At 42.8% G+C, this 20,765-nt stretch overlaps 2 protein-coding genes and 2 long non-coding RNA genes across 6 annotated transcripts; 2 read left to right on the top strand and 2 right to left on the bottom strand.

The window, feature by feature from the left end:
• Nucleotides 1-4,345: 4,345 nt before the first annotated feature.
• LOC124011027 (CCR4-NOT transcription complex subunit 9) lies at nucleotides 4,346-7,316 on the bottom strand. 2 transcript variants are annotated; one of them, XM_046323961.1, is made up of 8 exons: nucleotides 7,157-7,316; nucleotides 6,523-6,702; nucleotides 6,290-6,405; nucleotides 6,063-6,172; nucleotides 5,784-5,893; nucleotides 5,476-5,574; nucleotides 5,292-5,383; nucleotides 4,346-5,013 (listed from the first exon to the last, which is right to left on the bottom strand). In XM_046323961.1, exons 1-8 carry the CDS (start codon nucleotides 7,172-7,174, stop codon nucleotides 4,833-4,835), a joined length of 906 nt encoding a protein of 301 aa, XP_046179917.1. In that variant the 5' UTR covers nucleotides 7,175-7,316; the 3' UTR covers nucleotides 4,346-4,832. The 2 variants fall into 2 exon arrangements, with proteins under 2 accessions (XP_046179917.1, XP_046179918.1); XM_046323962.1 differs by having other exon boundaries at nucleotides 4,346-5,001; nucleotides 7,157-7,314.
• A 2,114-nt stretch (nucleotides 7,317-9,430) lies between these two features.
• On the top strand, nucleotides 9,431-15,638 carry ftcd (formimidoyltransferase cyclodeaminase). Of its 2 annotated transcripts, none has more exons than XM_046323959.1 (13): nucleotides 9,431-9,630; nucleotides 10,014-10,197; nucleotides 10,541-10,687; nucleotides 10,989-11,077; nucleotides 11,835-12,014; nucleotides 12,230-12,367; nucleotides 12,529-12,722; nucleotides 12,814-12,943; nucleotides 13,179-13,340; nucleotides 13,927-13,970; nucleotides 14,626-14,764; nucleotides 15,127-15,222; nucleotides 15,423-15,638. In XM_046323959.1, the coding sequence occupies exons 1-13, from the start codon at nucleotides 9,577-9,579 to the stop codon at nucleotides 15,504-15,506; spliced, it is 1,641 nt and encodes a 546-aa protein (XP_046179915.1). In that variant the 5' UTR covers nucleotides 9,431-9,576; the 3' UTR covers nucleotides 15,507-15,638. The 2 variants fall into 2 exon arrangements, with proteins under 2 accessions (XP_046179915.1, XP_046179916.1); XM_046323960.1 differs by having other exon boundaries at nucleotides 9,432-9,630; nucleotides 10,559-10,687.
• A 2,803-nt stretch (nucleotides 15,639-18,441) lies between these two features.
• LOC124011635 lies at nucleotides 18,442-20,129 on the top strand. Its single transcript, XR_006834602.1, has 3 exons — nucleotides 18,442-19,117; nucleotides 19,190-19,253; nucleotides 19,645-20,129. It is a non-coding gene; the product is annotated as an uncharacterized LOC124011635 (long non-coding RNA).
• Nucleotides 19,247-20,260, bottom strand: LOC124011636. Its single transcript, XR_006834603.1, has 2 exons — nucleotides 20,204-20,260; nucleotides 19,247-19,935 (listed from the first exon to the last, which is right to left on the bottom strand). It is a non-coding gene; the product is annotated as an uncharacterized LOC124011636 (long non-coding RNA).
• Nucleotides 20,261-20,765: the final 505 nt, after the last annotated feature.

Genomic DNA, 20,765 nt, shown 5'->3' with positions numbered 1-20,765 from the left:
AGGTCACAGTTATGAAAACATAGGACACTAAAGAGGCCTTTCTACTGACCCTGAAAAACAAAACAAAAGATTCCCAGGGTCTCTGCTCATCTGCATGAACGTGCCTTAGGATACTGCAAGGAGGCAGGAGGACTGCAGATGTGGCCAGGGCAATGAATTGAAATGTCCGTATGGTGAGACGCCTAAGACAGCGCTACAGGGACACAGCTGATCGTCCTCACAGTGGCAGACCACATGAAACAACACCTGCACAGGATCAGTACATCCAAACATCACACCTGCGGGACAGGTACAGGATGGCAACAACAACTGCCCGAGTTACATCAGGAACGCACAATCCCTCCATCAGTGCTCAGACTGTCCGCAATAGGGTGAGAGAGGCTGGACTGAGGGCTTGTAGGCCTGTTGTAAGGCAGGTCCTCACCAGACATCACCGGCAACAACGTCGCCTATGGGCACAAACCCCCCGTTGCTGGACCAGTCAGGACAGGCAAAAAGTGCTCTTCTCTGACAAGTCGCAGTTTTGTCTCACCAGCGGTGATGGTCGGATTCGCGTTTATCGTCAAAGGAATGAGCGATACACCGAGGCCTGTACTCTGGAGCGGGATCGATTTGGAGGTGGAGGGTCCGTCATGGTCTGGTGCGGTGTGTCACAGCATCATTGGACTCAGCTTGTTGTCAGGCAATCTCAACGCTGTGCGTCACAGGGACGACATCCTCCTCCCTCATGTGGTACCCTTTCTGCAGGCTCATCCTAACATGACCCTCCAGCATGACAATGCTACCAGCCACACACTGCTCGTTCTGTGCGTGATTTCCTATAAGACAGGAATGTCAGTGTTCTGCCATGTCCAGCGAAGAGCCCGGATCTCAATCTCATTGAGCACGTCTGGGAGCTGTTGGATCAGATGGTGAGGGCTAGGGCCATTCCCCCCAGAAATATCAGGGAACTTGCAGGTGCCTTGGTGGAAGAGTGGGGTAACATCTCACAGCAAAAACGGGAAAATCTGGTGCAGTCCATGAGGAGGAGATGCACTGCAGTACTTAATGCAACTGGTGGCCACACCTGACTGTTACTTTTGATTTTGAGCCCCCCTTTGTTCAGGGCCACATTATTCCGTTCCTGTTAGTCACATGCCTGTGGATCTTGTTAAGTTTATGTCTCAGTTGTTGAATCTTGCTATGTTCATACAAATATTTAAGCATGTTAACTTTGCTGAAAATAAACGCAGTTGACAGTCAGAGGACAATTTTTGTTGTTGCTGTGTTTATGTGCAGTACTTAGCTTAGGAAACAAGCAGTGTTCGTTTCAGCTGAGCTATCATGTAAACACAGATTGACACTGATCAGCTTCCATACTCGTTTGTGTAGACTACCTACATAACCCTGGCCCTAACATCTCAGTCATTCATTTGTAGAGAAATTGGATATTGAATTGTGAACGCAATTGACATGTTGGATTCACGTCTCCATCTCAACAAAAAATCTAAGTTGAAGAATAACACTACATCAAATCAAACTTTAAATGAACTTCACATCAAGTTTGATTTGGTCCTATTCTTCAACTTAGATGTTTGGTTGAGATGGTGACATTAATCCAACATATTAATAATTTGTAGATTCAATTAGAAATCCATCAACCATCCTTCATATAAAAGACAATATCCAAAGTTAAAAGTGTATTATCAACTAAATGAATTTGGCATCCTATTTATAGGGCTAATGGTAACTACTTCCAAAGATCCAATCAACCGTGGACGAATGATAGTATACCTAGCCACATGTTGAAATTTTGGGCTGCATTTACACAGGCAGCCCAATTCTGATATTGTTTCCACTAACTGGTATTTTTACCAATCACATCAGCTTTTTCAGAGCTAATCTAATTGGAAAAAATACCAATTAGTGAGAATAAAATATCAGAATTGGTCTGCATGTGTAAATGCAGCCAAAGTGTCCTTTGTTGGGCGAATCAGGTGTCAATGTTGCCTACATAAACTCAGCCTCACTCCGAATTGACTTTCACATACAGCTCGTGTTAGAAAAGTTAGAGGAGTTACTTTAAAAACTATTTAACGTTATTTAGGTAGTCAACACAAATGAGTATGAAAGTTGATCAATGTCAAAATGTGTTGAGATGAAAGCTCAGCTAAAACGAACACAGCCTGTTTCCAAAGCTAAACAGGGTACATAGAGGTAGGCCATCTGGATGGTGGACATTGTTCTCACTGAAATGCATTACCCCTCACATACCAGTAGGAGGCCCAGTTCAGGCAGAAATCGTTGGACTTCGTCTTCACATGTTATTTCAATATACCTCTTAATTTAGGTTGAAACAGTGACGTTGATTCAAACATTCCATTGTACTACAACATTGAAACAAGGTGAAATAAAATAGGACTAATCAAATCTAAAATTCAACAGAATTTCAATCACCCAATTGAATATAAAATCATTTTTTTTTGTTTTTTTGCGTTTCTATGTGGAATTTTCAACCCAATTTCAACATATACATAGTTCTGATGATTATGAAATGTGATTGATGTAACAACCTGTTAGTCAGGTTAAGTCAGTCTATTTCAGTTTAAGTTTTAGCCTAATTTCTATGTTTACAAAGCTGGTTGAAATTAGATGACATTTTTCAAATCCAATGTACAGTATACACACACACATACATTTTGTAGTCCAAACTATCTTCTCCACTGATTCCATTTCTTCTTCGTCTTCTAAATCTCTCTGTCAAACCGTCTGACCACATCATTTCACTGGGTTCAGAAAAACTAAAACAAAACCATTTATCACAAATAATTGAATTCATCCTCACCAAGAACCCCGCAACACATTTAAATGATGTTACAAATTGAGGCTTATATTACAGCCAAGTACATACAACAGTAAGTATGCTAGCAAACATGGAGGAATGAAATGTATTTACAGACATAAAATGAAGGGACAGCAGGTAGAGCAAGGATAGCTACTGACTCACCCGATGGAGGGGCATCTCAGCTGGGTCCTGTTGTGGTTCTGGAGCTTCAGACAGGGAGGGGAGCTGGCCCTGTCTGTCTGGCTGGGTCAGCTCTGACTCTGCATGCCGCTGTAGAGCGCTGAGAGAGAGGCAGGCAGGGATATCTGATCCTTACTGAGTCAACACAGTCGCCAACATCACTGACACACCCTCTAACCCTCCCTCCATTCGTCCAACATCATCTTTTTTTTCTCCATTTAAAGGGTCCTCTTTAGTGTTAAATGGCCAGTCAGTTTGAAATGTAATGAGATGTACAAAGATCAAGTACCTGAGCCAACAGCCAAGATGATATTACTTTAAGCTTCAGCTACACATTTTATAAGTCTTCTTTTGATAAATTAAAAGGCACTATTCATTCATAATTGTGGTAAAAGTTTATGTAGGTGCCCCAAACTGGGGTCATACTTTTCCATAAATGACTAACCCCATGTTACCAACATTACAGTATACCACACATCATTGTGCTTATTTTGTATACACACTGTTTAAGGACTTTTAAAACATAACTTAGCCATTTTAACGCTTTGAAATGATTTGATATTTGTTCCAAGACAACTAAAACTGCTGCAATGAGCCCAAGTGAACCCACACGAAGAAGCTTCAAGCCTACAACAGAGGGGCCAAGTACATCCTCAAAGATGCTTATACATCAGGTCAGTGTTTTTAGAACAATGCATAAACCATAGGTCAGAGGAGAGTTTAAACAACAAAGACACATTACTCAATGTTTTTTTTAAACTTTATTTAACTAGGCAAGTCAGTTAAGAACAAATTCTTATTTACAATGACGACCTACAGGGAACTGTTCAGGGGCAGAACGACAGATTTTTACCATGTCAGCTCGGGGATTCGATCCAGCAACCTTTTGGTTACTGGCCCAACGCTCTAACCACGAGGCTACCTGCCACCCCAAATTCACATGCCTTGCCACTGACAGAGAACAAGGTTGTGTTGAGGCCGGAGTTACCTCTACAGTTGAGCACTGAGAACATGAACTTATCTTTCTGACCGAGTCTCCACTCAGGATCCAGAGCATCAATAATGCACTGCAGCAGCTCAGTTCGCATAGATAGACAGGGCCAAGGCTCAAATGGGGGGGGGGGGGGGGGGTCCCTTAATCTGTCAACACTGAAGCACACCAACACGTTTACTTGGAACCTCTTAATGTACACAATAGAGAAGCAGCTTGATTTCCATACACTAGCCTATTTGAGATGTGTATATCAATAAGACATCCATGTAACTAGAAAACAGTTACTTTGTAATATGTTATTACAATTAATTATTACACAAGAGAAAGTATGCCACATATCACATATGTCAAGGTGTAACATTTTATTGTGCCGTCTACTTCAATTTCAGAACACTTAGTGAAGTGAAGACTCCAAATGTCCTTGAGAAAAAAAATATATATAACTAATAGTTTGAGACCAAGTGAAAACGCATTCATACACTTCTGGAGATCGGGCAGGCAGTTTGATCCGAATGCAAGATACTGTAAGAAAACAGCTGAGTGTAGAGCTTTCATTCAATACAGTCTTTCTTCACAAAATAAGTGCCCCTTTATGAGTCCGTTCGTCATTCAAACTGGTGGCTTTTTCCTGTTTCTGGAAGCTGGGTCCTTGCTGGTGGGTGTCACTCAGTGCAGCTGCATGGTACGTAGGGTTGCAAAATTCCAGTAACTTTGGCAAAATTCCCAAGTTTGAAATAAATCTAATTTGGAAAATTCCTAGGAAAGTCTAGGTAAACGTGGGAATCATGGGACAGTTACCATAATTGTGCAACCCTGCTGAAAAGGTAAGGGGAGCTACTGTGTGGGCAGAGGGATGCCTCTGGGGTCTGTGACTTGGCCTTCTTGTAGGTTCTTCACCAGCTGTGCCAACCAGCGTTTGGTGGTGGTATCGTCCTTCAGGACTTGGGCAAACGTGGTGTCTTTAAGCTGGTCTGGTAGACACTGACGGAGGGCCTCTCGAGCTCTGGTGTGGGGGCAGAGGTGAGAAAAACAAAGTCATGTTAGTTATGATAGTGAGTAAGCAACTTTCAGCAGAATCAATTATCTATCAAGATAAGACCATGACCACATCCACTGTTTTCGGAGTTCCCAACATCACTTCCCCAACATGTTTTTGTTTAGTAATTCCTGAAAAATTGCTTCTAAACACTGAAGGATTGAACACAGACTAGCAACAGCATTACATTACATTTAAGTCATTTAGCAGACGCTCTTATCCAGAGCGACAGCAGGTCGAAGAGTTGATTTCAATACCTGGAGTTGTCTGACAGGCGTAGGTAACAGCGGACAACATGTTTCAAAAGACGAGCAGAGGGCTCTTTGGAGAGCTGAAGAACCATTTTGCCCTGAAAAAGACAGTTGTATAAAAAATTATTTAGGGGGCAACCAATGTCTAGAAAAGTATAATATTTTGAATATTGGTTAACCTTGATCTTACAAGTATCATGGCCACATGGGAGAAGCGTTCATACGTTTGGCAAATGTATGCCAGCCCTGTGTCATCAAGGAGTATTTTCTGTAGTATAAAAGTTGCTACCTGTGGAACAAAAAAAATAGGGTTGAAATACATGTATCTTTAGAGAGACAGAGCGAGAGAGAGGTACAGAGAGCGAGAGAGAGATGCAGAGAGCGAGAGAGAGATGCAGAGAGCGAGAGAGAGAGATGCAGAGAGCAAGAGAGAGATGCAGAGAGCAAGAGAGAGATGCAGAGAGCAAGAGAGAGATGCAGAGAGCAAGAGATATGTACCGTTTTGGAAAGCTCACTGCCAGACTCCATTATGCGAAGGCACAGGGGAATGATTTCTGTTGTCAACAGGAAGTTGATCACTTCCTGCTCATCTGTTTTGACCAAGGCACCTGCCAATCAACCAGGAACAAGTTATAGAGAAACATACATGACACATACTGTATAGTCAAAGTAATTGGATCATTTCATTACTTAGGCAATGACAACAGAGAGTGAGAGAGAGAAGAAAATACAGAGAAGGCCTCATAGCTAACCACAAAAATGATAAAGAATATTTACCGATGACTCCTAGGCTGGTGAGTCGGAGGTACTCAAATGGTCGTGTTTTGCTGACCGTGTGTAAGAAGGGGTACAGGAATAGAGGAATGTGCGCTGCCAGAAATGCCGATCTGTGAAAGACAACAGTAAATAAGTTAGACATTTCGCATCATATAGAAGAAAACTGACTGTTTTTGTTAATTACACTGCACAATTCAATCATGATGATAGAAAATCAAGTGACCCACCTTGTCTCTGGATGAGAGGCTACACACTGCAGAAGTGCTAATGCGTTGCATACTCTGTTGGACTGGTGAGCGGTGAGGGTTGGGGGGTTTATTGAGGGGTAGATGTTGACAATTTCCTATTTGTGAAAGAATAAGAAGAGGGTCATCGTCAAGTTTAGAGCCACACTCACAGAGAGGAAAACCATACTACATCCGGCTAGAGACTAGCCAGTGAGTGATATCCACAATCTTACCTGCAGGAGAGCAGCTATAGTTCCACATGAGTGCCATAGCATTGGAGCCAAATCTGGCACGGACTCCCGTTTTTTACTGAGCTCAAGCAGGGCATTCTCGCGGGTCTCTGGGCTGGACAGCTCGTTGATCCACTGGTATATCTTTTCCCTATCCACTTGGGCCAGAGCCGTGGTTACAGCCTGTTTTACAGGAGAGGTGGACACCGTGAGCTAAACTGACATTGTGTTGGAATTATTCCGTTTACCAAAGGGTTAACAACGTGTTTCTTGCCACCTTAATGAATGAATGAGTTAGCTAGGTAGCTAGTGCTAGCTGGCTACCGAAACGGTAGCTAATGGTCAACAGCAATATGTAAATTAACGTTACTTTCATGGATACGGCAACTTTCCCACAAATAGTAGTTAGCTACCATAGCTAGTAGCTGGCTCATTTAAATGTAAATATTATCCAAACAGTTTGCCACATGAGGGGTTAAAAAAGCTCTGTAACAAGTTCAGCATTACAGTTAGCTAGCAACTGTACTGCTGTCCAAATGCAGGCCAGGGATTGGCCTTGTGCTAGCAAAAACAAAAGCCTTGTACTAGTTATTGTTAACCTAGGTAGCTAACGCTAGCAACGATTTCGTGTACTTACTGCTCCTGTAGCCAGCATTCTATGCAGCGCTTGGATATTTTCGAAAAACGTCTAGTAAAATCTAAAAATGTGTTATGTTATGAAAACAGAGAACGAAGCTCGCGAGAGCGCAACTGCGTTCAACCTTTGAACTCAGACCTGCCTCGTGTGACACGCCGGGAAAGTGACGTGACTATTTCCGTCTTTTTCTGTTTTTGACCACTTCAATATTATGCACATTGCAGCCGACCGACTGACAGATATACAAATAATTTAGCACAAATACATTTGATTTGATATTTTATGAAGGCATTCGTTTTTGAGAATTTTGAGTTTGGGGTCCATAAACAAACGAGGGTGTTGATCCACATGCTCTCAATTGAGCTATAATATCTCATTACGACATGCCTAAATATTGTAATGAAACAGGCAGGGAGCAGGTCTCGAACCTTCGACCTTCGACCTTCTACCCCTTGGTCAGGCGCGCTATCGACTGTGGCGCAAAAGCATGCTCGTGTGGCATAGTCGATTTCCGTGCATATAAACCCATGGTCGTTACAATATAAACCTTAACTATAAACATTTTTTTTTTAAATGTAACATTTATTTATCTAGGCAAGTCAGTTAAGAACAACTCCTTATTTGCAATGACAGCCTACACCGGCCAAACTCAGACGACGCTGGGGTAATTGTGCGCCCTGCCTTATGGACTCCCAATCACAGCCGGTTGTGATACAGTCTGGATTCAAACCTGGTCGTCTGTAGTGACACCTCTAGCACTGAGATGCAGTGTCTTAGACCACTGAGCCACTTGGGAGCCCCAAAATAATAGCAATCATGTCAGAGAGGTAATCTTTGATAATATTCCATTTTATTATACTCACATTTGGGATGTGTGTACATAACATGAACACCATTTTCTGATGATCTGCATCCCACACACAGAGCAACTAAAGATTGGGTTGAGCACAAGAGTGAAACAAGGAGTTAGACTTTTTCCTTTTATTTAAACGATTATCTGTTTTTATTCATAGGCATTGAAGTTAACGCCATGTATAGTACCAATGTATTTCAATAGGACCAGGTAGCAGGAGGATTATTCTACTGCACCAATAAGCGCTAAAATATTTGTCTGTTAGTGCCCAGTTCTATAAATGCTTCTCAGTCCATCCAGATCTCCTCTGTAGCATTACTCATTAACCAGCCCAGCCGACTGTGTTTGTTTTGTTTTGGGGGGGATGATGTGATGCAACCATAGATGGGTGTTCATTAATTGATGTTAGTTAATCCTTCAACAGTTGGCAAGAACACAGTCCCTTGGCCAGAAAAAGTTTCAGGAACACTGGGCTAGATAGCACAGCCTACAGCCTCAGTGGTTGCATCTTCAGTGTATCAAGACCAAAGAAGTCGGCTACATCTTTGTGTAAATATAAACTGGTCGATCTGTCAATGTGGCTCTGTCAATTGGCAGGCCGTCATTGTAAATAAGAATTTGTTCTTAACTGACTTGCCTAGTTAAATAAAGGTTCAATAAAATAAAATAAATAACAACATAATAAGAATCGGCCTGCTTGATTGCTACTTAGCTGAGAAATGCTTTGATCACCTAGCTCAATGCTGATTTATGAGGATGTTTGACCATTCGAGACTGTTCAATCTTTTGGGACAAATGTCACAGAGGCTATAACAGAGCCACTACTGCCATAGCTAATAATAACCAACATGAAGTTCTTTGATTCAGATTTAAGAAATCCTATTGGTAATAGTGCATATTATGTGTACTATTTATGAAACTGTGTTACTGGTCCCAAAATGTTCAGAAACTCTGCGTACCATAAACACAAGACATGAATACACAATGAATGCTATATGATAATGCAGCGGGGGGTCTAGATCTGTGCACTACTTCACATTTCAGTCATAATTATTGGAATTCTCATTCTCATCTCTGAATAGGACTTAGCCAAGTGTTTACTATGGCTGTGGTGAGAAAGCAGAGGTAACAGCTAGAGTGGAGAGTTCACCAGCTATCTGTCTGTCAGCCTGGATACCTCCTTTGATCATACTGGATTAATTCCTTCGCCATTCGCATCCGGTGCTCCAGTATTTAAGTGTAACCTACGGGGAATCAGGGATTAGTGTCTGCGAATGTTTCATGTGAGGCTGGCACCATCCGCGCCAGGTCCTGGTAAATATTAGACTAGAGCAGCCTGGGAATCAATGCCAGCTGACCTGGATAAGAGGACAGTGGAGCAAGTTAATGATTCAACCAGTGTTACAGGGGGACAGACTGCTTAAATGTCCCGTTTTGGGGGATGAAGAGACAGACTGGATGGGTTGGTGTGTGCTCGTGGAGCAGAGCGAAAGGGGGAATACACTTCTGCCTTAAATTGGTCTGAGTCCTTGTCTCGGACGACCCAACTCTGTGACTATTACGCATCATGGCTAAGCTGGTGGAGTGTGTGCCCAACTTCTCAGAGGGCCGGAACAAAAAGGTGAGTGGGCGTGGGAGATACAGAAAGTGGGTTACCTGTTGGCACAGCAGAAGGAAGCTGTTAGTAAATAGTCTGTGGTGTGATTAACACAACACACACGATAGCTTTATAGTGGTCATGTAAGAAGACTTTCTGTCGGAGACATCGATCTTGATTACCAATGACATCCATTTTTATTTGACATTTTTCTGTATTTTACGAGATCCGTGTGTCTGGAATCAAGGGGGGCTCAAGGAGACTGTGAATACCTAAGCGAACAGAAACTTTTACAGTCTAATCTCAACCCTGAATATGATCTCGAGATACCAACTAAATGTTTTCTGAATAACTGTATATGGACGGAAACAAGTTAAAAGTGTCAATGTGACTTTCTCCAATTCCAGGTGATTGATGCCATAGCAGAGGCCATCTCCAGCACGGAGGGATGCAGTCTGCTCGACGTGGACCCTGGATCCTCCACCAACCGTACAGTCTACACCTTTGTAGGCTCGCCACAGGCTGTGGTGGAGGGTGCACTGAACGCTGCACGCACTGCCTTCCCACTCATTGATATGACCAAACACTCAGGTAGGAGAGACTCTCACATGACTTAGTCAAACAGTTATGTTCAAAGATCCCACACGACTCCTCCACCTTTTATTTGACATATTTGACCTTTATTTAACTAAGCAAGTCAGTTAAGAAGACATTCTTATTTTCAATGAGATCCTAGGAACAGTGGGTTAACTGCCTTGCTCAGGGGGCAGAAAGACATTTTTACCTTTTCAGCTCGGGGATTCGATCGTGCAACCTTGCGGTTACAAGTCCAACACTAACCACTAGGCTACCTGCTGACCCACCTCATTTTTAAGTGCAAATAAAGGGTGGCTAAGTACTGTTGATAAGTTGTTTAGTGTGTTTATTGGAATAGTATGTACGTTTGTTGTAGGGGAGCATCCACGGATGGGCGCCATGGACGTGTGTCCCTTCATCCCTGTCCAGAATGTCACTATGGACGACTGTGTCAACTGTGCCAACATATTTGCCCAGCACTTAACAGATGTGCTGCATGTACCTGGTAGGTTTTCCTCTCTGACCTATTGACCTATAGTTAACATATTGGCCATTTACTTTGCTGTGGACAAAGCCATAGGGTCAGTTTCAGTGCAGTGCACCTTGACTCTGTGTATTCTTTCTCATATGGTAATCATCCCTGGCTTACAATTGGCTCATTCATCCCCCTCCTCTCCCGTAACTATTCCCCAGGTCGCTGCTGTAAATGAGAATGTGTTCTCAGTCAACTTACCTGGTAAAATAGTGGTATTGTTCTCAGAAAGCCACATAAAGGTGAATAAAGACACATTGTCGTTTCTCCACAGTGTATCTTTATGGAGAAGCAGCGAGGAAGGAGAACAGGAGATCTCTTCCCTCTGTCCGGGCAGGGGAGTATGAGGCCTTGTCTGAGAAAGTGAGTTTGACCTAACTTCATTGTGTTCGTACCCTATGGGCAACATTTCCCTTGTTGTAAAAGAGCATAGATCTGTGAAAAACAAGCTAAAAATGAAAAGCGGTACTTTACTTTAGACGTTTTTTTTGGTGAGAAGAACCATTTTCTGGATCCGCCCTTGTTTTTTTTATTTTATTTTTTTATTTTTTTTATTTCACCTTTATTTAACCAGGTAGGCTAGTTGAGAACAGGTTCTCATTTGCAACTGCGACCTGGCCAAGATAAAGCATAGCAGTGTGAACAGACAACACAGAGTTACACATGGAGTAAACAATTAACAAGTCAATAACACAGAGAAAAAAAGGGGAGTCTATATACAATGTGTGCAAAAGGCATGAGGAGGTAGGCGAATAATTACAATATTGCAGATTAACACTGGAGTGATAAATGATCATGTACAGGTAGAGATATTGGTGTGCAAAAGAGCAGAAAAGTAAATAAATAAAAACTGTGGGGATGAGGTAGGTGAAAATGGGTGTGCTATTTACCAATAGATTATGTACAGCTGCAGCGATCGGTTAGCTGCTCAGCTAGCTGATGTTTGAAGTTGGTCTCACTAACACTGCTCTAGTTCAACTCCCAGGCTAATTGTTGGCATCGGCTGATGCAGAAGAAATAGACAAATCCAATGTAAAAAAACAAAGTCTGTAGCTCAAACACACAATGTTTAAGAGGGGTTGGAAGCACTAAATTATACCGATGTGTCTATTGTCCTCAGTTGAAGAGGACAGAGTGGGCTCCTGACTATGGCCCTGCAGCCTTCGTGCCCTCCTGGGGAGCTACAGTAGCAGGCGCTCGCAAATTCCTGGTTGCCTACAACATAAACCTACTCAGCACCAAGGAACAAGCCCATCGGATTGCACTAGATATCCGGGAACAGGGCAGAAGCAAAGACCAGGTAGGGTAGGCTCGCTACTGTACATCTTGATCGCCCAATGTCAGAAATGAACCACACACAGCTACTTTGGCTTCGGAAGAGATTCCACTCATTTTTCTGAGGCATCATTTTTTTCCTCCATCTTTATAACTGATGCTGAACTAATAAAGCCCTATTTTTGAGTAATATGCCTTGTCTGCTTCCAAAGAGAGCAACATGATTGATTTGTATTGTAGCCGGGTCTGCTGAAGAAGGTGCAGGGAATGGGCTGGTACCTGGAAGAGGCGAACATAGCCCAGGTGTCCACCAACATCCTGGACTTTGAGCTGACGCCCGTCCACACTGTTTACGAAGAGATCTGCAGCGCTGCCAAGGTACAACAACACAACAACAACCACAGCTGAAAACAGTACAGCATTATTGTACAAAACCCTCTCACTGATCTGGTGGTTTGAACCAGTGACATAAGGACAACTAATAATGTCAAAATGTTCAGCCAGTTTGACACCTCTCCTTCCTTCCTTCTTCCCCCCAGGACCTGAACCTGCCAGTGGTGGGCTCTCAGATTGTAGGCATCATGCCTCTGAGAGCCGTGCTGGACTGTGCCGACTTCTACATCCAGAGAGACAAGCTCTTCATTGTGGAGGAGGAGCACAAAGTCCGTCTGGTCATCAGTAAACTTGGGCTCGATTCACTTGGGCCTTTCGACCCCAAAGAGAGAATCATAGAGTGAGTACCAATGAGTGCACTATTTCCATGGTCTAAGGGACTTTTTCCCCATTCTAGTCATTCAAATCTATTTCTATGGTTGTGACTCTAGGTACATGGTGGAGAGGACTGAGGAGGACAAGCGTCTGGTGTCTCTGTCTCTGCAGCAGTTTGTCCGCAGCGTGGGGGCCAGAACCGCTGCTCCGGGAGGAGGGTCAGTCTCTGCTGCCGTCGCTGCAATGGTACAACCAACTTTAATATCATATAGATGACTATATTCCCCTTATGACCTTGCCCAGTACATAGGAATAAACCAATATAAAGTATGTACAATGCAAGGAGTCAAAGGTGTGTGTGTGTGTGTGTGTGTGTGTGTGTGTGTGTGTGTGTGTGTGTGTGTGTGTGTGTGTGTGTGTGTGTGTGTGTGTGTGTGTGTGTGTGTGTGTGTGTGTGTGTGTGTGTGTGTGTGCGTTTCAGGGGGCTGCTCTGGGAGCCATGGTGGGTCAGATGACCTATGGGAAGAGGCAGTTTGACAGCCTGGACAGCATCATGAGGAGACTCATCCCTCCCTTTCATCAGGCCATGAATGAACTGCTGGTCATGGTGGACACAGACTCCAAGGCGTTCAGTCGCTACATGGTGAGAGGAAAACATATCATGGAAACCTTCAGTCTGGGTTAACCGGGCTAGTGAAAGCAGGAACTATACATGAAAAAGAGACTTAGCTAAACTTATGCCTTGAAAAAAAGAAGAAGTTTTGTCACGTACACCGGATAGGTGCAGTGAAATGTGTTATTTTACAGGGTCAGCCATAGTAGTAAGGAGCCCCTGGAACAAATTAGGTTTAAGTGCCCTTGCTCAAGGGCACAGACAGATTTTTCACCTTGTCGGCTCGGGCATTCAAACCAGCGACCTTTCGGATACTGCTCCAATGAGCTAACCGCTGGGCTACCTGCCGCTCGATGCGACCCTACCTGACGCGACCCTGCCCTGCCTTTTAGCGAAGCGGAGAGTCGTACAAAATATGATGAATATTTCAGATGATAAAAGTTCAGGTGAAGAGCGAGTGATAAAAACGCTGTTTTTGTTCCTTGTAAATGCTTGCTTTGAAGGTTAGACCCAAGGTAAGATCTGGATGTTTGCTGTCTTATGGCTTTGCTATGAAAATGTAGTGGAATGTAATCTTTTACTCCTGTTTGATAAGGTTGAACTTTCTCGTTTTCAGGCTGCATTGAAGATGCCAAGAAACACATCAGATGAAGTCAAAAGGTGATTGCCATGCTACCAACATGTGGCAGTTCTGTCGAATCCAAGATGTCAGAGAAGCATGTCATTAAAGTAGATGTGCAATTAAGCACACACACACACACACACACACACACACACACACACACACACACACACACACACACACACACACACACACACACACACACACACACACACACACACACACACACACACACACACACACACACACACACACACACACACACCTTTAAACAGCACAGCACGTTGGAACTGTTTCAAACCATCTTTACTTCAGATTGACATTTATGGAAACTCATTACTGTACATTCTCCTGTATCCCACCCTCACCTCATTTTACCTGGCAAGCAACCTGGCCTATCCCTGTAAACATCTAAAGCAGGCTTTCCCCAAGAAGACTGATTAACTGTAGTTCATTTACTGTCAGCTCACCTGATCTAATAGTATGTAAGGTGTAGTCTTGTAGTCATGGTGTCGTCTTGTCATGCTCCAAATCTAGCTAATTTCTCTACTCTTCCTCGCTCCTATACCTTATACCTATCCCCACCCCTAATCCTGCTTCTACCCCTACCCTGGTCTTGCTTTTGACCTGCCTCTTCCCCTATCCCTACCTATTCCTGCCTTACCATTACCCCTATCCCTGTTCCTGCCCTAGGAGGGAAGATGCCATGCAGGAGGGTCTGAAGCAAGCCGTGGCGGTCCCACTGTCTCTGGCTGAACGAGTCAACCTGCTGTGGCCTTGTCTAAAGGAAATGGTGCTCTACGGAAACGTGGCCTGCAAGTCTGACCTCCAGGTATCGTGACTGAAACCGTGAACAGAGTCCCTGTCTTGTCTATGGACTTTGCTTTGCAGCTTTGCAAGCACAATCTGAGTGGCTTCTGTGCAGTTGTTTATTTGCTTGAGGGCAGACACCGACATGCTTTAATGACATAACTGTAGAACATTCTGATTCCTGCCAACTGCTTATCTACACATACCATCTTACTGGCATACTGTAAAACAGCATCTCAAAACACCAGGACACCCATAAGTGTCTCTATTTAGTCTGGTTGCAAAACGTTTTCCTGACAGATGCCCCAGAGCTATGACATGCATTGTACTGTAGACAGCCTACAAAACATCTTCCTTTTATGGTTATTATTTGTGGTGTTGCAGGTAGCAGCTAAAGCCCTGGAAACAGCAGTGTTTGGAGCCTACTACAACGTTGCGATTAACCTCAAGGATATCACAGATGAGTCCTTCAAAGTGACTGTAAGTTACAATGTAGCCTATAGGTCTTTCTCGCTCCAAAATGATGTAGCCTAGGTTACAACGTAGGTAATCTATCAATACTGGAAAATGAATCAAAACAACAAAAAAAGCCTCGATTTTGGTGAGAGCCAGTGGATTATTACATTGTTATACAGTTATTTCATAGTTACACTTATACACTGATGTTTTGTGTTTTGCAGACTCAACAGAGAGCGTCAGCTCTGCTTACTGAGGCCAGGGAGAGTGCTAATGCAGTCCTGGATGCTGCAGAGAGAAAAGATTGAAGAAGTTACCACATTACTAAAGCACCACCCACTGCCTGCCTAAGCCTCAAACCAGGCTTTCAAAACCATCAATTCTCATAACACTTTACAAAATAAACTGGGTTCACTCAAATAAATGCTTGATCAACTACTCCTCAGTCGTACTGCTTTGCTTTGTTAGGAATTCAAGAAACACTTGCGTCATGTATCGTATAGCAGCTGCCGACACCAAGCCAAGATATCACAGTCAAAGTGTTCTAAATCACATTAAATACAATGTTTCTTCTTCTCTCTTCCACGTGAAGCTATGATGATAGAGTAGTATTATTTGCTTCTGAATGACAAAGTGATGCAAGGTGTTTTCTCAGGACATGAACCCCGCCCATACCTCAGCTCCACCTGTGTAGTACAACAGACAGGATGACATGACGGGAATTAAAGGGTGTAGTTTATCTAGTTCCTTTAAGTAAGAGAACATCCTTCACACAAGACAAAGGACAGAATCGAGAGCTGCTTATACATACCAGTGACAGGCGTGTACACTCTTCATTTAATCTGGGTTCTATGTTAAAAATATGCATGATTTATTTTATCCTTCTGGCACATATTCAGTATTTGCATATCTCAAATGAGTAGTCATTATTCTTTTGATTACATGTAATGTATTGGAATACCTTTAGACTTTGAACAAGGAACTTTGGGCAGGTCAATCTGTTTTATAGCCTTATATTAATATGATAACACAGTGGTAAAAAAAAAAACGTAATCCTTTGTTGCAATTTTCTTATCAAAGTAACATATTAAATCGCCGGAAATGTTTGCCAGCAGCTCAGGTAGAATACCCTCAATGTTTTGTCTGCCCGACATATAACATTTTTTGAACATATTTTGCCTAGCCGTGTTTTAATGACCATTTTCTTTTTGACTGCTTGTCTCATCTAGGGGGTCGTCACCCCTCAGGGTATGACTTAGATCAGCAGAAACAGCCTCATGGTGGCCCAGGGGGACCGGGGGGGCTGTCCTCCTGGGGATAAGGACCACCACTTTGGGGGGGGACGAGACCATGGTCCTCCAGAGGGTTGATACCCCTCCAGACCGCAGAGGCAGTGATGACCATGGAGGCAGACACAGCCCTGGTGGTAGACACAGCCCTGGTGGCAGACACAGCCCTGGTGGCAGAGGTGATGGTCACCATGGTGATCACCACGGTTGCCATGGAGATCGTGGCGTTAAACACGGTAGCCCTGGTCGTAGAGACCATCACGGTCATGGTAGTGGTATGGAAAAGTGATAGCGATGGTGGTCATGGGCACGGTTGTTGAGGCCATGGGCGTCGCCACAAGAGGCACCGAAGAGTAATATAGTGAAGCAATTTATAAGTGAAATTCAGCCATGATTTTCTGAATTACCTTGACCCAATAACACCATACATCATCCATGTACCCATTTTATCAACTTGCTTTTAATTGTATTTGAATAATCTTCAAAACTAATAAGCCATTGAAGCAAACTGTTTGGAAAATTGAATTTTCCTTTGAAGATTTACAAAAATTATGGTAACACAAGGAACTTTATCTTATGGTTAAAATATTGTGAGCTACCCTTATTTACTCAGTAGCCATGGAGCTAACACTAACACAACCCACGGTCCAAAATAACACGATGCAGTCACCACCATGCTAAAAAATATGAAAAGTGGTACTCAGTGATGTGTTGTGTTGGATTTGCCCCAAACATAACACTTTGTATTCAGGTCATAAAGTTAATTCAATTCATTTGCCATATTTTATGCATGTTTTAGAATATTTTTTATTCTGTATGGGCTTCCTTCTTTTGACTGTCGTTTAGATTAGTATAGTAGAGTAACTACAATGTTGTTGATCCATCCTCAGTTTTCTCCTATGAAGCCATTAAACTATTTTTTTAAATCACCATTGGCCTCATGATGAAATCCCTAAGCGGTTTCCTTCCTCTCCGGCAACTAAGTTAGGAAGGACATCTGTATCTTTGTAGTGACTGGGTGTATTGATACGCCATCCAAAGTGCAATTAATAACTGCACCATGCTCAAAGGGATATTCAATGTCATTGTTTTTTTTAACCCATCTACCAATAGGGTGCCCTTCTTTGCGAGGTATTGGTAAACCTCCCTGGTCTTTGTGATTGAATCTGTGTTTGATATTCACTACTAGACTGGAGGACCTTACAGATAATTGTATGTGTGGGGTACAGACATGAGGTAGTCATTCAAAATTCACGTTTAACACTATTATTGCACACAGATTGAGTCCATGCAAGTTATTATGCGACGTGTTATGCACAAATTTACTCCGGAGCTTATTTAGGCGTGCCAAAACAAAGTGGTTGAATGCTTATTGACTCAAGACACTTCAGCTTTTCATTTGTACACATTTCTAAAAACATAATTCCACTTTGACATTATGGAGTATTGTGTGTAAGCCAGTGACACAAATTGTCAATTTAATCAATTTTATATTCAGGCTGTAACACGTGGGAAAACTAAACTATAGTTAAGTGCTTTATGTTTTTACACATTATCGCCAAATTATTGTTTCCACTTCAGTAAAGTGAGTGTACTATAGAATGTATATTTCTACTGTAATTGTATATCTTTCAAATTGACTCTATACAACAACAAAAAAGTCAACAGTGCATTTGGAAGGTATTCAGACCCCTTGACTTTCCCCCCACATTTTGTTACGTTAGTTTTATTCTAAAACATTCAAAAGCTGTGTTCATGCTGGCCTGGCTGACACACAACAGGACTCCTGCTGAGACGACGCCATCCATTATGGATGAATCCTGTATTCATCCACTGGCATCAAAGCAGGTTTTATCACTTCAGATATAACCTATTCACAGCGTTTTGAATGAGGTTTCTGGACAGGATCATGCTTTAGGGGAAGGGGCACTTGGTACCTCAGAGAATGTGTGACTTCCGTTTGATCCATTGATGATCTAGCGTGTTTCTTTGAGTTTTACTCTTTCAAGCATCCCTTTTGTTCTGACCCATTCAACATTCAGATAAGCCGGTTCTTGCAAAAGCTGTCGGAATCAGTGTCTGAGATCAACAGCACAATACGGCACTACTGAATAAGGAGCCTTCTACACTAATAACAACATCCGTGTTTGTATCCCTGTAACAGAAGTGTCAATGTCCTTCGAGAGTGGATCCTCGGTGACCCTTACCTTCCAGATGCCTTTCCCAGTCATGCACAACAGAGACAGAGCCAATCCATAGCCAGTCATTTAGCAGTCAGCCAATCCATAGCCAGTCATTTAGCAGTCAGCCAATCCATAGCCAGTCATTTAGCAGTCAGCCAATCCATAGCCAGTCATTTAGCAGTCAGCCAATCCATAGCCAGTCATTTAGCAGTCAGCCAATCCATAGCCAGTCCTCTAGCCGTCAGCCAATCCATAGCCAGTCCTCTAGCAGTTAGCCAATCCATAGCCAGTCCTCTAGCAGTCAGCCAACCCATAGCCAGTCCTCAGCCATCTATGCCCACGACGGCGAGTCCAGAGAAAACGTTGCCTTCAACTTTCTGACGACTCACACCCCTGCCATGTTACTCTGTGTCTGCACCTACCATCAACAGTACCTGGCTATCATCGGTAGCTATCTTTTTGCTATCTCCATCCATTGTTCTCTCCGTGTTTATCTCTTAACAACATCTTTATGTCCAGGTCAGTGATCTCAATCGGTGTAACGGCATTCAGAGGAAGAAGGTGAGGACCAAGATGCAGCGTGGTACGTGTTCATATTTATTAAAAATAACTGAACACTAAATAAATACAAACGGAATAACCGAAACAGTTCTGAAAGGCGATACAAACACTAAAGAGAACTACCCACAAAACTCAGGTGGGAAAGGCTACCTAAGTATGGCTCTCAATCAGAGACAACGATAGACAGCTAGCTGCCTCTGAGAAACCACACCCGGCCAAACAAGAAAAACAGAACATAGAATGCCCACCCAAGTCACACCCTGGCCTAACCAAAATAGAGAATAAAAACCTCTCTATGGCCAGGGTGTGACAATCGGAATCTATTTCAACATAGCAAAGCATTATGCTTACAGCATAGACAGTCAGCCCACCTTGATGTGTATATGGAAATGTTTGCTTTTTTCTTAAACCAGATTGACAAAGACATCAACCAAAAATACAACCTTCTTCTGACATGAAGATGAACACACTACGATCTCTGACTTTAGGTAAAGTCACAGGTACAACATCAGCAGGACATGCTGGTTTGGATGAGGAAGTGCTTAGGGCAGGATCCAAGGGTTTCATTGGCTGCCTGTCGTCTGTCCAGGTCAATCATTTGACACCGCTGAAGAGTCGTGGAAGCTCATTGGTCCATGTTCTTGGCAATCTAGTTGAATCGAACTGTGGAGCCTTGGCTGATAGTACAACTTCACAATCAGCATCTGGTGAGTTTAATAGCATTGATGTGAATCATGTTCGGCTTCACAATATGGATTTTATTTATGTAATTTTATTAGCATACAGTGCATTCGGAAAGTATTGAGTTTTTCCACATTGTTACATTACAGCCTTATTCGAAGATGGATTAAATAGTCCCCCCCCCCTCATCAATCTACACACAATACCCCATAATGACAAGGTGAAAACAGGTTTTTAGAAATGGTTGAACATTTATAATAATAAAAAATACATATACATAAGTATTCAGACCCTTTGCTATGAGACTTGAAATTGAGCTCCGGCGCATCCTGTTTCCATTGATCATACTTCAGACGTTGCGACAATTTGATTGGAGTCCACCTGTGGTAAATTCAATTTATTTGACATTACTTGGAAAGGCACACACCTGTCTATATAAGGTCCCACGGTTGACAGTGTATGTCAGAGCAAATATCAAGCCATGAGGTCGAAGGAATTGTCCGTAAAAGCTCAGAGACAGGATTGTGTCGAGGCATAGATCTGGGGAAGGGTACCAAAACATTTCTGCAGTATTGGACTCCATCACCTGCCTGATTACCTTCTCTATATATGTCACTCCATTTGGATCCTTCCCCAGGGGTTATTGTTTCTGTTACAGATTCATGTCTGTGCGTTGTTCGTGTTTCTTGTTCTGTATTAAGTTTTGTTTATTTATTAAATGATTCACTCCCTGAACCTGCTTCCAGACTCCCAGCGCACACATTAGACAGAAGCCACCTCTCAGTACAAGGCACATTACAGCCCGCTTGTAATTTGCCAAAAGGCACCTAAAGGACTCTCAGACTATGGAGGA

This window comes from Oncorhynchus gorbuscha, linkage group LG23 (genome assembly GCF_021184085.1).
Source record: "Oncorhynchus gorbuscha isolate QuinsamMale2020 ecotype Even-year linkage group LG23, OgorEven_v1.0, whole genome shotgun sequence".
NCBI lineage: Eukaryota > Metazoa > Chordata > Actinopteri > Salmoniformes > Salmonidae > Oncorhynchus > Oncorhynchus gorbuscha.
The sequence above is the reverse complement of the archived record's forward strand: the minus strand, read 5'-3'. Positions and strand labels throughout refer to the sequence as shown.

What these genes read in the sequence shown, in the direction of transcription:
- LOC124011027 (XM_046323961.1), bottom strand. An exon ending in GCAGTGAGCTTTCCAAAACG is followed by an intron (nt 5,575 to 5,783) that starts GTACATATCTCT and finishes TTTGTTCCACAG; the next exon opens with GTAGCAACTTTTATACTACA. An exon ending in CCCATGTGGCCATGATACTT is followed by an intron (nt 5,384 to 5,475) that starts GTAAGATCAAGG and finishes TGTCTTTTTCAG; the next exon opens with GGCAAAATGGTTCTTCAGCT.
- ftcd (XM_046323959.1), top strand. Translation starts at nt 9,577, where the DNA reads ATGGCTAAGCTGGTGGAGTGTGTGCCCAACTTCTCAGAGGGCCGGAAC. An exon ending in AGGGCAGAAGCAAAGACCAG is followed by an intron (nt 12,015 to 12,229) that starts GTAGGGTAGGCT and finishes TTTGTATTGTAG; the next exon opens with CCGGGTCTGCTGAAGAAGGT. An exon ending in AGGCGTTCAGTCGCTACATG is followed by an intron (nt 13,341 to 13,926) that starts GTGAGAGGAAAA and finishes TCTCGTTTTCAG; the next exon opens with GCTGCATTGAAGATGCCAAG.